The sequence below is a fragment of the Chiloscyllium plagiosum genome, chromosome 7 (assembly GCF_004010195.1).
Source record: "Chiloscyllium plagiosum isolate BGI_BamShark_2017 chromosome 7, ASM401019v2, whole genome shotgun sequence".
NCBI classification, from domain to species: Eukaryota; Metazoa; Chordata; class Chondrichthyes; order Orectolobiformes; family Hemiscylliidae; genus Chiloscyllium; species Chiloscyllium plagiosum.
In genome coordinates this window covers 116,836,958-116,851,155 of record NC_057716.1, presented here as the reverse complement: position 1 = coordinate 116,851,155, position 14,198 = coordinate 116,836,958, and the positions used below count along the sequence as shown (strand labels likewise).

Here is a 14,198-nt window from a genome sequence, read left to right as displayed (position 1 = left end):
GGAGACAATATCGAGGACTCCCTTCTGACTTTATACATGCCGTCAACTCTTCTGGGTCCATCCTGTCAGTGGGACAAAACATACTCCGGGATATTGATGGTACTGTCTCAAATATTGTGAGGTATGATTCAGTGAGTGCGACTATGTCAGGCTGTTGCCCAAGATTCAGCCGTGAAATGTGATGGCTTTCAGCTTCTGCACAAAGGGACTTGATTAGTAGCTTTGTGAAAATGAATAAATCCAGTGCCTTGAGTTTGTCTTGTGCCTTACACCATTCTGAGCATTTATGTGAAACCACACTTACCTCACAGATGAAAGAAGAAAACTTATTCCTTTTAGACTTCATCCTGGAGCAGCAACACTCCTGGAATTAGATGCTGTGGAGACCCGTGAACCATCTGAGCAATAGTTGTCATCAACAGGTTTACTGGATATGCCTGATCTTGATAGGATAGTTCAGCCATTTCCTGGGGATAGAAACCACAATCACAATCTATACCTTAGATATAATACTGCAGCAAGGGTTCTTCAAGGCAGTGTTGATATGTCCCGATATTCATCTTGTCCGATCAGTTCAGCTTCTTCCATATCAACCACAACTGAGAATTTATCATAAATGCATCATTACCTAGGCCTTAGAGTCTAGTAAGCACATGTTCGTCACAAATCGTTTCATTGACACCTTCCATCTCTCCAACCTACGTTGCCAATGTTTTAATTCTCTGTGGAGTTGGGTCAAGTAACAATTTGGTAGAATGTTCCTTCCAAACACAGATTATGCTCAGGCAGGTTTCTGAAAAGCATTTATTGTCACTAGCCTACAGGACCCTATCCAATTGCGATTGATATAAGATCAAACAAATAGAAGGGTGAGTGAAATAAACCTCACAACCAACTTGATAACACAAAGTTCACACACCCAATAGTAACACACTCTGGAAAAAATGCATGTACTCGTTCAAGTAAAAATAGTTTAAAATCAATCTTTCATTATGAATGAATGTAACTGGCTGATGGACTTCAGTGCCCTAATGGCCAAGTTTACTTCATTATTTTCTATTTTTGCAATTTCTTCCAGTAATCCAGACCATTTTAAACATCCTCTAATTTTGCTGAGTACGTCTCATTCCCATCTGCGACCATGATTTGTGGATGAACACTTACTGAGCTCTAGCTTCAGTTTGCTTATAATTTTAGCCACAGGTTCAAAAACAAAATGAATCCAGTGATTGGGCTCTTAGAGGCACGCCATTCCAAGCTTTGTGCTGGTTCATGTCGGCTATATGTTTCAGTACCGTTAGTAGCCGACACTGTGGTCATTCCTTTTTGGCAGACCAGCACCTTGACCATTAATTGGAAGAGGTCTGGGACAAACCTTTTCCACTCAATGGGTGGTGGGACTTTGGACTGATTTGCCTGGGAAGGTCGTAGAGGCTGAGAACTTTACAACTTTCATAACAATATTTGGATGAGTACTTCAAATATGATAACATTCAAGGATATGGGTCAAGTGCAGGAAATTCGGATCAGTAAACTCTCCGTGGTAGTTATGTTGGTGCACACTGAATGGGCTGAAGGGCCTTTTCCGTGCTGAGTGAATCTTTGAACCCACAAGCTGAACCTTTCACAATTGCTGTACCCTTTTCAACTACTTGGCAATGATACATAAATGTTGAACTTGGAAAGGAAGCAAACAGACCCTTGGACGGTTTTTAGTTGATCCCTTCCATCCATATTGACAACAGTGAGGAAACCATTTAATGATGTACCAAATAGAGTTAATATAATTTCTTACCTTCTTAGCAACTGGCACAGAGGAACTTCATTTATTAGCCCCTGTTTGAAATGATTATTCCCTTTAAATTGTATCATTATTGATAAGCCATTGATCATTATTGTTCATTATTTTCATATGAATTTCAGTACAGTATGAGATTATGTTGCAAATCCTCCAGGATTGCACTGAAGACTTTAAGAATTAAAGATGAATTTCCAGGATACTGTAGCCTGCCTCCCAGGGCAAAACCCATGAGATAATGGTTTTTAAAGAGAATATTTTTCTCATTTTCCAAAATATTCAAAAGAATAAAGACTGACTAGCTGTCAAGAATCAGTTCCAAAGAAGAGACAATATTGGATTGGACACATTCAGTCTGTTTCTCTTTCCACAAATGCTGTCAGACCTGCTGCGTTTCTCCAGCACTTCCTGTTTTTAATCGTGTGTCCACTGTCTTCCTTGACAGCAAATGTAGCAAAGATGGCCAAGCCAGAGTCGGGTTCCTAAGAATGGGTAAGAATGAAGAGCGAGAGTTAGCCCATTCAGTCTATCATGCCTGTTCAAGACGATGTGAATGGGAAAGCGATGGCCTAGTCGTATTATCACTCGACTGTTAATCCAGAGACCCAGGTAGTGTTCTGGGGACCTGGATTTGAATCCCACCAGGGCAGATGGTGGATTTTGAATTCAATTAGGAAAAAAAATCTGACTGATGACCATGAAACCATTGTCAATTGTCAGAAAAACCCATCTGGTTTACTAATGTCCTTAAGGGAAGGAAATCTGCCATCTTGCCTGGTCTGGCCTACATGTGACTCCAGACCCACAGCAATGTGGTTGACTCTCAACTGCTCCCTGAAATGGCGTAGCAAGCCACTCAGTTGTATCAGTTGCTACAAAATCACAACAAAGAAATGATACCTGGCATCGACCTTGGAACCGGAAAAGACAATGGCAAAAACACAAACAGCCGTGTTGACCATGCAAAGTCCTCGTTACCAACATCTGGGGGCTGGTGCCAAAATTGGGAGAGCTGTCTCATAGATTAGTCAAGCAACAATCTGACTTGGGCATTCTTACGGAATCATACCTTACAGATAACACTCAAAACACCACCATTACCATCCTTGTATATGCCCTATCCCACCAGCAGGACATACCCAGCAGAGGTGACGACACAGTGGTATACAGTTGGGAGGGAGTTGCCCTTAGAGTCCTTGACATCGACTCCAGACCTCCTGAAGTCTTATGACTTCAGGTTAAACATGGGCAAGGAAACGCCTTATTGGTTACCACATACTGCCCTCCTTCAACTGATAAATCAGTTGAACAACACTTGGAGGAAGCACTGAGGGTGGCAAGGGCATAAAATGTACTCTGGGTGGGGGATTTCAATATCCACAACCAAGAGGGGCTTGGCAGCAGCGTTACTGATCGAGCTGGTCGCGTTCTACAGGATATACAGAGGATACTCCACTGTTCGTCATTTGATTATCCGAATATCAGATAATCTGGCAAGATCAGAAGGTCCCACTGCTCAGCTGAACTATGTTATCCAGCATTTGATTAACTGGAATTCGATTAACCAAACGAAATATTCCCCATTCGAGTCCTTCACATAATGGAGGTTCCTCTGTAACTGCTCGACTGGGTCTGCAGCAGGTGGTGAGGGAACCAACAAGAGGGAAAAACATACTTAACCTCATCCTTATTAATCTGCTGGGTGCAGAAGCACCTCTCCATGACTGTATTGGTAAAAGTGCCCACTGCACTGTCCTTGTGGAGACCAAGTCCCGCCTTCACATTGAGAATAACCTCGATCGTGTTGTGTGGCACTATCACCGTGCTAAATGGGACAGACTTCGAACCGATCCAGCAGCTTAAGACTGGACATCCATGAGGTGCTGTGGGCCATCAACAGCAGCAGAACTGTACTCCGGCTCAATCTACAACCCCATGGCCTGGCATATCCCCCACTCAGCCATTACCATCAAGCCAGGGGATCAACCCTGGGGAGAGTGCAAGAGGGCATGCCAAGAGCAACATCAACCATACCTAAAAATGACGTGTCAACCTGGTGAAGCTACCAAACAGGATTACTTGCGTGCCAGTGATACAGCTAAGCGGTCCCACAACCAACGGATCAGATCTAAGCTCTGCAGGCCTTCCATATCCAGTTGTGAATGGTGGTGGACAATTAAACAACTCACTGGAGGAGGCTGCACAAATATGCCCATCCTCAATGATGGAGGAGCCTAGCACATCAGGGCAAAAGATAAGGCTGATGCATTTGCAACAATCCGAGGCAATGGGCCCTGATAACATTCCGCAATAGTACTGAATCCATGTGCTCCAGAACTTTCCACTCCCCTAGCCAAGATCTTCCAGTACAGTTAAAACACTGGCATCTACCCGACAATGTGGAAGATTGCCCAGGTCTGTCCTGTACACAAAACGCAGGACAAATCCAGCCCAGTCAGTCTACTCTCCATCATCAGTAAAGTGATGGAAGGGACCATCAACAGTGCTAGCAAGCAGCAGCTGCACAGCAACAACCTCTTCAGTGACGCCCAGATTGGGTTCCACCAGGGTCACTCAGCTCCTGGTCTCATTACAGTCTTGGTTCAAACATGGACAAAAGAGCTGAATTCCAGAGGGAAGGTGAGAGTGACAGCCCTTGACATCAAGGCCGCATTCAACCTAGTGTGGCATTAAGGAGCCCTGGCAAAACTATAATCAATGGGTAGCAGGGGCAAACACTCCGCTGGTTAGTCATACTTGGCACAAAGGAAGAAGGTTGTGGTTGTGAAGTCATCTCAGCTCCAGGGCATCTCTGCAGGAGTCCCTCAGGGTAGTGTCCTAGGCCCAACAATCTTCAGCTGCTTCATCAATGACCTTGCCTCTGTCAGAAGGTCAGAAGTGGGGATGTTTGCTAATGATTACAGTGTTCAGCACCATTCGCAACTCCTCAGATACTGAAGCAGTCCATGCCCAAATGCAACAAGATCTGGACAATATCCAGGCTTGGGCCAACAAGTGGCAAGTAACATTCACGCCACACAAATGCCAGAAAATGACCATCACCAATAAGAGACACTCTAACCACTACCCCTTGACGTTCAACTATATTACAATCACCGAATCCCTCACTGTCAACATCTTTGGGTTACCACTGACCAGAAACTCAACTGGACTCACCACATAAACACGTCAGAGACTAGAGGTACTGCAGCGAGTAACTCACTTCGTGACACCTCAAAACCTATCTACCATCTACAAGGCAGAAGTCAGGAGTGTGATGAAATATTCCCCACTTGCCTGGATGGGTACAGTTCCAACAACGCTCGGGAAGCTTGACACCATCCAGGACAAAGCAACCCACTTGATTGGCACCACATCCACAAACATTCAATCCCTCCACCACTGGTGCTCAGTGGCAGCAGTGTGTACTATCTACAAGATGCACTACAGAAATCCACAAAAGATCCTTAAACAGCACCTTCCAAACCCGCGACCACTTCCATCGATAAGGACAAGGGCAGCAGGTACTTGGGAACACCACCACTGGCAAGTTCCCCTCCAAACCACTCACCATCCGCACTTGGAAATATACTGCAGTTGCTTCACAGTCATTGGGTTAAAATCCTGGAATTCCCTCCGTACCGGCATTGTGGGTCAACCCACAGCAAGTGGACTGCAGCGATTCAAAAAGGCAGCTCACCATCACCTTCTCAAGGGCAAGTAGGGATGGACTATCAATGCTGGCCAACCAGTGACGCCAAAGTCCCACAAATAAATAAAAAAAGTGATCATGGCTGAACGTAGCTACACCTTCACTTTCCTGCCGGCTGTCTGCATCCATTAATTCCCTGAGAAACTAACATTCTGTGTATCTCAACCTTAAATATGTTCCAACAATGAAGCATCCATTTGGATAAAAATTTATGTAAAAATTCTATCGATTGACAATATATTCAATGCAGAAATTTCTCCCCATCTCAGTCCCCTTGTCCTGAGACTGCACCCCTGTGTTTTAGATTCCTCACCAAGCAGCAACAATCTCCGTGTCTGTTCTATCAAATCCTTTTGAAGTTTAACACAAAGTTGACAACCACAGCACAAACCATGGTCTTATAAGATTGAATGCTGCTGCATAACCACATGTGCCAATCAGTGAGGTATGAAAGGGCCTGTTTTACCTTTGAATTAGCACCAGAATAATTTTGGGAATTAAGTTTCACAGGACCCTGAATGTTTAATTTTTATTTCAGATTGTAGAGCAAGCTTAGGAAAAGACAGAGGTTGATCAGAATTTGGATATATTTTTGTTTCTACTGAGAATCCAAAAAAGAATAATTGTTTCCACAACCAATCAACAAAAACACTTTATCCTGCCTTTGGACAGAGACCATAACCACATAATCTGAAATTCTTTCATTGTCATACCCTGCTGTTCACAGGGAAATAATTAAAGCATGAATCTTTGAATATTTAATGTGGTAAGTTTTAACACCAAAACTATGTTTGCTGGTATGGAATATATGCGCAATTTTTATTTACATAACTTATGTTTGTCAAGGACGTTTTGTGCTTTATTGTTGGTATTTAAAAATGTCAATTTAAATGTTTTCTCGACCCAATTTATTTAAAAAGAGTTTTTGTTTCTTGGGCAGATCACTCTGCTTTCCAAATACTTGCCCCACAATGCTGATGTTCATTGGGTCTTGTGTATCACTAGCAAGCTCAGCATTTGTTGCCCATTGCCCATCCCTAATAGCCATTGAAGTGAGTGAGCCATTTCAGAGCTCAGTTTAAAAAAAAACATATTGTTGGGTGTCTGGAATCACATGTAGGCCAGACCATGTAAATATGTCAGTTTTCCTTCCTGAAAGGACGTAAGTGAGCCAATTGGGTATTTACAGCAATCAATAATAGTTGTCATGGTCACCCTTACTGAAGCTAGCTGTTAATCCCAGCTAATTCCAGACTCCAGCTCATTTCAGGACACTGTTGCAACATAGGTGAACAGGCTGTCATTGCCCTAGATTGACATCCCTCCCATCCCGTAATATTGTAAAACACTGTTCCTGGACCACAGGACCTGGGAATTTTATAGGTCCCACATCTATAAACCAAGACCAGGAGCCTGTAGAATTCTGTCAGTCCCTGTTTCTTCTTCCACAGTTCTGATCTGTGCAAAAGTCAGGAGATCATTTTGGGAAGGAAGCTCATAGCTCTTGAGCCTCCTGTCATCGCTACCTAATCTTTACACTATCAGCTTTTATTTATAAACATATGTGTTCGGGACATAAATTTAAGGTGAAGGGTGGAAGGTATAGGGGAGATGTCGGGGTGGGTTCTTTACCCAGAGAGTGGTGGGGGCATGGAATGCGCTGCCTGTGGGAGTGGTAGAGTCGGAATCATTGGCGACCTTTAAGCGGCATTTGGATAGGTACATGGATGGGTACTTAATCTAGGTTAGAAGTTCGGCACAACATCGTGGGCCGAAGGGCCTGTTCTGTGCTGTATTGTTCTATGTTCTATGTTCTATATGCAATACAAACACGCAACTCCGAACCTTAGGGCCACAGCTTCAATTTATTCCTGTTCACTAATCAAGGAACACTAGTAAATTTGTAGTTCATATGATGGAAGCAAGCCATTTGGCCCATCTAGTACACATTGAGTATCCCACCTTGTAACCATGCATTGCCCGTGGCCAATCCACCTGACCTGCACATCTTTGAACTGTGAGAGGAAACCAGAGCACCCAGAGGAAACCCATACGGACATGTGCACACACACAGTCACCTGCGGGTGGAATCAAACCCAGGTCCCTGGCACTGTGAGGCAGCACTGCTGACCACTGAACCACCATGTCGCAGTTAATACCATCCAAATATGAGTAGACATTCACTTATCATACAGTTAATAGATTCCCTACTCTAAGTGTCAGTAACAGATTTTATATAGAAAACCATAAATTGACAAAAAAATCAAACGGTTCCAAATTTGGAAGAAAACATTTCTGGAGGACGCCCCTCCTCTGGAGCACATAACCGTTTCTTTTGGTGAACGAGAGTTGACGGCTCGCATTCACTCCTTTTATGTGAGGTATTTCTTTTCTCTCCAGCTTCTGTTTCAAGCCAAGAATGCCTGTCCAGAACATTTTCTCTCTCTCAGTTTTTGTGGAGTCTCCATGTGTACATTAAATGGAATACCTTGTAAAGTGTTTCACACAAACCGAACTGAACTTGCCACATACCCACAGTGGCTACAGGGAGATCTGAGACTAGAAATACTGCGGCAAGTAACTCATCTCCTGATTCCCCAGAATCTGTCCATCATTTACAAGGCACAAGTCAGGAATGTGATGGAATACTCCCCGCTTGCCTGGATGAGTGCAGCGCCAAGAACCTTGACACCATGTAGGACAAAGCTTGTTGCTTGCTTGGCACCAAATCCACAAGCATCATCTCCCCCCCCCAGCACCAATGCTCAGTTGCAGCAGTGTGTGCTATCTACAAGATGCACTGCAGAAATTCAGCAAAGATCCTTAGATAGTACCTTTCAAACCCACGATCACTTCCATCTAGAAGGACATGGCCACCAAGTTTATGGGAATACCACCACCTGCAAGTTCCCCTCTAAGCCACTCACCATCCCTGACTTAGAAATATATCACCATTTCTTCACTGTCGCTGGGTCAAAAGTTTGGAAATCCCTCTGTAAGGGCATTGCGGTTCAACATATGGCACGTGGACTGCAGCAGTTCAAGAAGGCAGCTCACCACCACCTTCTCAAGGGGCAGCTGGGGATGGGCAATAAATGTTGGCCAGCCAGTGATGTCCATGACCCATGAGAAAATAAATTTCAAAAGAAACGAAAAACCCAACGTCCTCCGCTTCCTTAAGCCAGAGTGCGTTTAACAAACGTTTTTTTATTATCTTCACTTTCCAAACTACAGGACAATACCTCACATTTACCTATGAATGGGAACTTTTAGCAAGATTTTGTCTTGCCCTAAAAATATTCTTTACTTTGAGGTGTTTCAACATAGTTTTGACCTATTTGAATTAAATGCTATAATCTGTTGCAGTCTAACTATTCAACTGATCAGTCAGGCTTTAGCCACTTGCCTGCCTTATTATCTGTTTCCCTGTGTGCTGGTTCTTTTGCGATTCATGCACAAGGACACCCAGATTCCTCTTCACTGAATTATTCTGAAGTTTTTCTTCACTTAGATAATAAGTTGCCTTTGTATTCCTCTGACCAAAATGGATAACCTCTCAGTTATCCATGTTAAACTTGATCTTAGTTATTCACTAGTGAGATGTGGGCATCGCTGGCTTGCATTGTCAGAATTTAGGTGGTGGTGAACCTCAGACTTCTGAAGAAGGATAGCTGGACCTGAAACATTGTCTCTGCTTTCTCTCCACAGATGCTGCTAGACCTGCAGAGTTTTCCCAGAAATGTCTGTTTTCATTCTAACCAATGTCTGATGCTGTTTGCTATTTCTGGTCCACTCAAACAAATTCTGCATATTATTTTTCTGATCTGGGATTCTCCCTTACTTATGCACTTAACTGAATATTTAAAGATATTTAATGCTTATCAGTCCTGGTCATCATGCAACCATGTTTCTATGGTGGCAGTGAGATCATTATCTCTATTAATGCCTTTAGGACATCAACCTTGTTGTGAATGTTGCCTGCACTCAGGTAAAGTGCTCTTAACTTTCTCTTTTTTGACATAATTCTGAGACATGAAGGTAGCAAAGCTGATTGGCTGTTCTTGAGAGCTTGATGCTCTTTTTAGCTTGGGACTAAAAAGATGTTTTAAAACACAACTACTTGTGAACCAATGATTTCAATACTTTTCAGAGACTTTGGCGATTCATAAGCCCATCATTCATTGTTAGCAACAGACTGCTGTGATTGTCTACAAAGTGTGAATACCTCAGATCTTCTTCCCAGTCAAACAATCTGATTTCCTTTCAACCTTTGACAGTCAAACCATGAAGTCCTGCAGACTTCACAATACTTCACATGTGGTTCCCTTAGTTTTACCTTAAATGTAAGACATAATCCCAAATCATCAAAAACCTGATAGCAAATCTTTAACTGTGCAGTGATCATCACTGTTTAGCAAATGAAAATAATATCTTAACCATTATGTATCACATCCTATCAAAATGCATGCACTGCCCAGCACTGCATAGTTAAAAGACTACTCAAAACAAATATCACATGAGTAAAACCCCTTGTAGCTTGTATAATTTGTTCAGATTCATCATTTTCTTTATTCTGTTCCTTGAAATTTATTTTATCATGTATGATTTTGCAGAGCCTGGATGTTTGCTTTGGGGGCAGTTCCTGTACAAATATACAATGAAGTCATAACTGCAGAATCTATTAATTGTTGCTTGGGCATTCTGGGATTCGTTCACCGATTTATTGTTTTTTCAGTTTTGCCTTCTGCTCTTACACAGATTGTTAAAGGTGTTTACCATCTCATTCTGCCTGACTGTACTCATTCATAAGATCAATAGATTTCTAGACATTATTGATATTAAGGGATATGGACCTAAGGGTAGTTAGGGATAGGCGGTAAATGTTGGCCCGGCCAGCATGCCCGCATCACCTGAATGAATTTTTAAAATTACGCAATATAGATGCTTGGAAATAAACCCTGAGAGGTGGCCATTCCCTTGTGGCTGTTGAAGATGGACTACCAGGAGGGATGCAGAGAACCAGGCATTATTCATGACTAGTTAAGATGGGTCAGATTAGAAATGTACAAATTATTATGTGGCCTTGACATCCAAATTAAAAGAAGAACTACAAGAAATGAGTGAAAATTAATGATTTGATGAGCTGATTTTTATTTAAAATAACTTGCCAGTGAGTATTTTCCATCAGCTCCTAAGTAACAGGAATGGATAATTTGGCCCCTCAACACTTCTCTGCCATTTAATACGATCGTGACTTATCTGATTGTAGCCTCAGTTCTGCTTTACTACCCATGCCCCACAACCCTTGTGTTCGTTTTCAATCAACTATCTAACTCAACCGCGAATATACCTAGCCTCTACTGCTGTCTGGGGAAGAAAATCCTACAGGTGAGCAACCCTCTGAAAAAAGAAATCATTCTTCATCTCGATCTTAAATGAGAGCTCCTTTATTTTGAAATTGGGCCTCATTGTTTCCCATCATACTGCTGAGATTTTCCAGCAATTTCTGGTTTTGTTTCAGATTTCCAGCATGAGCAATTTTTTTCAGTTTTTTTGGAATCTAGAACGTCTTCCCAGAATCTATTCTGTCAAGTTCCATCAGAATCTTCTATGTTTCAGTAAGAACACCTCTCGTTCTTCTAAACTCCAGTAAGTATAGGCCCAGCCTCCTCCTCCATTCCTCTAAAGATAAACTTTCATCCCAGGAATCAGCCTGGTGGTTCTTCTGTGAACTACTTCTGGTGCAACTCTATCCTTCCTTGGGAAGGAACATAGAACTGTGCACAGTAGTTCAAGTGTGGTCTCATGAATGTTCTGTACCAGTTGTAACAAAACATCCCTACTTTTATACTCCAACCCCATACAATAAAGCCATTGTTTTCTTTCTTAATTCGATCTGAATGCTTTTTTTTTGTGATTCATGTACAATAATACTCAGTCCCTCTGTTCTGCAGCATTTTGCTGTCATTGTTCATTTTAAAAAAAGATGTTGTTTTTCTATTCGTCCCACCAAAGTGGACATTCATTTTTCCCATATTATACTCCATTTGCCAAATTTCTGCCCGCTCAGTCAACCTATCTACAATTCTTGACAGCCCTTTTGTGTCTTCCTCACTTGCTTTTCTCCCATCTTAATGAGATCTTCAAATTTGGCTCAACTGCAGTCAGTCCCTTCATTTAAGTCATTAATATGGATTTAAAATAGTTGAAACCCCAGTGGCACTCACTACAGTTTGCTAACATGAAATGATCCATTTATCCCAACTCTCTGTTTCCTGTTCGTCAATCCTGTATCCATGCTAATGGATCACTCCCAAAACGATGAACTTTTATCTTGTGGGTAACCTTTCATGTATTGTCTAATCAAATGTAATTTGGAAACCCAAATACACTACATCTATTTTATCTTTGGAGTCCTGCAGGGCTCTGTGCTAGGACCTCGACATATTCCAGTTTACATCAATGATTTCGATGAGGGCAGTGAAAGCATGGTGGCTAAATTTGCAGACAGGCACAATAAGGAGGAAAGTATGCTGCGAAGAAGACCATGTGTTTGAGAAGGATACATAGGTTGAGTCATCGGTATGTTGTCCTTTATTATGAGAGAAACTCAGCATTAGAGCATCGAATATCAATTACACAGGACATTGGCGAAACCATATATTGAACACTGTATACATTTGGTCTCCGTATTTAAGGAAGAAAGCAAATGCATTGAAGGCAGTTAGGAGAAGATTGACGTCTGGAATGAAAGGTTGTAGGTTGGACAGACTAGTCTTCTTTACACTGGCATTTGACAATGTGAGGGATGATAAGTCCCTAATACGTTTGGACAAAGGAGGTAAAATGTCTTCTACTGTGAGTGGATTCAGAACCAGGGAACACTTTTTCAAAACAGGAGTCAGCCCTTTAGAAACATTTCCTCTCAGAAACCTGAGTGAATTTGCAACTCTGCTTTAGAAAGCTGTGGAAGCAGGATCATTAAATATTTTTAAAGTGTAGACAGGGGAATCAAAGATTATTGGCGATAGATGGGAATATGGACTTGAGGGGCTGAAAGGACTACCTGTGCTCCTATTTTATATATGTGTTCATGTGTAAAAGTCCACCTGCTTGTTACATCCTCAAAGACTTGTTAAAAACAAGTTATCAAGCACAATTTCCCTTTCTTAAAGCCGTGTTGGTCCTGCCTGATTATGTTATGATTTTCTAAATGTCCTGCCTCCACCTTCTTAATAATGGATTCATGTGACAGACATTAGTGTAAGTTCCTGCTTTATGTTTCCCTCCTCCTTTTGAGATGATGCTACTTACCAATCCACAGAAACCTGTCTAGAATACAGGAAACTTTGAAAGATAACCTCCAATGCATCAACGATCACAAAGTCACTTCTTTTAAGCCACTAGGATCAGACCATTGGGTTCAAAGGGCTTGTCAGCTGTTAGCCCAGCGAGTTTTACTTCTCCTGTACTGATCATGATTATTCTGAGTTCTTTTTGCCTCTTGATTTCCAACTATTTTTGACTGACTATTGTGTCTTCTACTGGATCAATTGATATAAAATACACGGTGTAAGTCTCTGCCATTTCCTCATTCTCCACTATGAACTTTCTGTTCCACTCTCTAAACGGTCCGTGCTTATACTGCTGTTTGTGTATTTGTATACGATTTTACCCATTGCATTTCTTTCTCGTACTAGTTTTTTTTCATACTTTGATGTTTTCTCTATTTATTTTCTTTTAATCATCCTTTGCTCACTTATAAAACTTTCCCAACCTTCTGGTGTACCACTAATCTCCAGAGTATTGTATATCTTTTCTTTAAATTGGATACTACTCTCAACTTTATTTCATTAACCATGGATGGTATTTCCTGTTGGTGGACCTTTCTTCCTCAGTGGAATAGATCTTTGTTGAAAGTTATGAATTATCTTCTCAAATGTCTGCCACTGTTCCTCTGCAATCTCCATTTTAACCTGTGTACCCTGTTCACTGTAACCAATTCTCTTCCTTTGTCCCTGTCTATCTTCCTGCTTCCCTCAACATAGCATTGCTTTATATTACCTTTGAATTAGGACATTCAGCTGTCTCTCTCTCCATCTCTCTCTCTGCACCCGCTTTCATTTCTTCAATAAATGATGATTGTCGGTGTTGAAAAGTACGGATCATTGTATAGCTACCCATTGTCAGCTCACACCAATCAATGAACCTTTTATCCCTCATCTGAGTTTACTCCCTCCCACCATTACACAAGGTCACTTCTCGTTTTTTCTAATAATCTCGCAGGCAAAATCTCAAAATAAATGTAGCCATATATTGTCCTTTTTGAAGACTTAATTTTGTCATTAGGATTCAGGACAGCGAATGCCATGAAAGATATTGGCCTTGGTCTTTCAGTCTATGTCCATATCTCCATTTTCTATGTAGATCAGTCAAAAGGTTGCCCACTTACCTTTCTGGCTAAAATTCCAAGCCATAGCAGTGCAGTAATTCATGTCGTCTGAGAGACCACACTCCCTTTTGTACCATGTTCCACCTTTAATGTGGTTCCAAAACCATAGGAGAACTGTTGAGAGAAGACAAATGTGCAACATAAGTGAAGGTATATGGTGCCAGGCAGGTGGTATGTGCAGGGTAGGGTCTCAGGTGCCATGGGGGTGGAATATTTGGGGTGGTAGATAAGTGGGG

The 14,198-nt window shown here is 41.8% G+C and overlaps 1 protein-coding gene across 8 annotated transcripts in view; it reads left to right on the top strand.

Annotated features, from left to right (window-relative positions):
• dgkh (diacylglycerol kinase, eta) overlaps nt 1–14,198 on the top strand; it is a 566,607-nt gene that overhangs the window by 531,743 nt on the left and 20,666 nt on the right. The window contains exon 29 of one of the 8 annotated variants that reach the window (XM_043694448.1): nt 6,049–6,507. The exons of the other annotated variants lie outside the window; for them this stretch is intronic. Coding sequence (XP_043550383.1) covers nt 6,049–6,083 — 35 coding nt within the window. The 3' untranslated portion in view covers nt 6,084–6,507. Of the gene's footprint in view, nt 1–6,048; nt 6,508–14,198 lie in introns of those variants that run through there. 8 annotated transcript variants of the gene reach the window in all.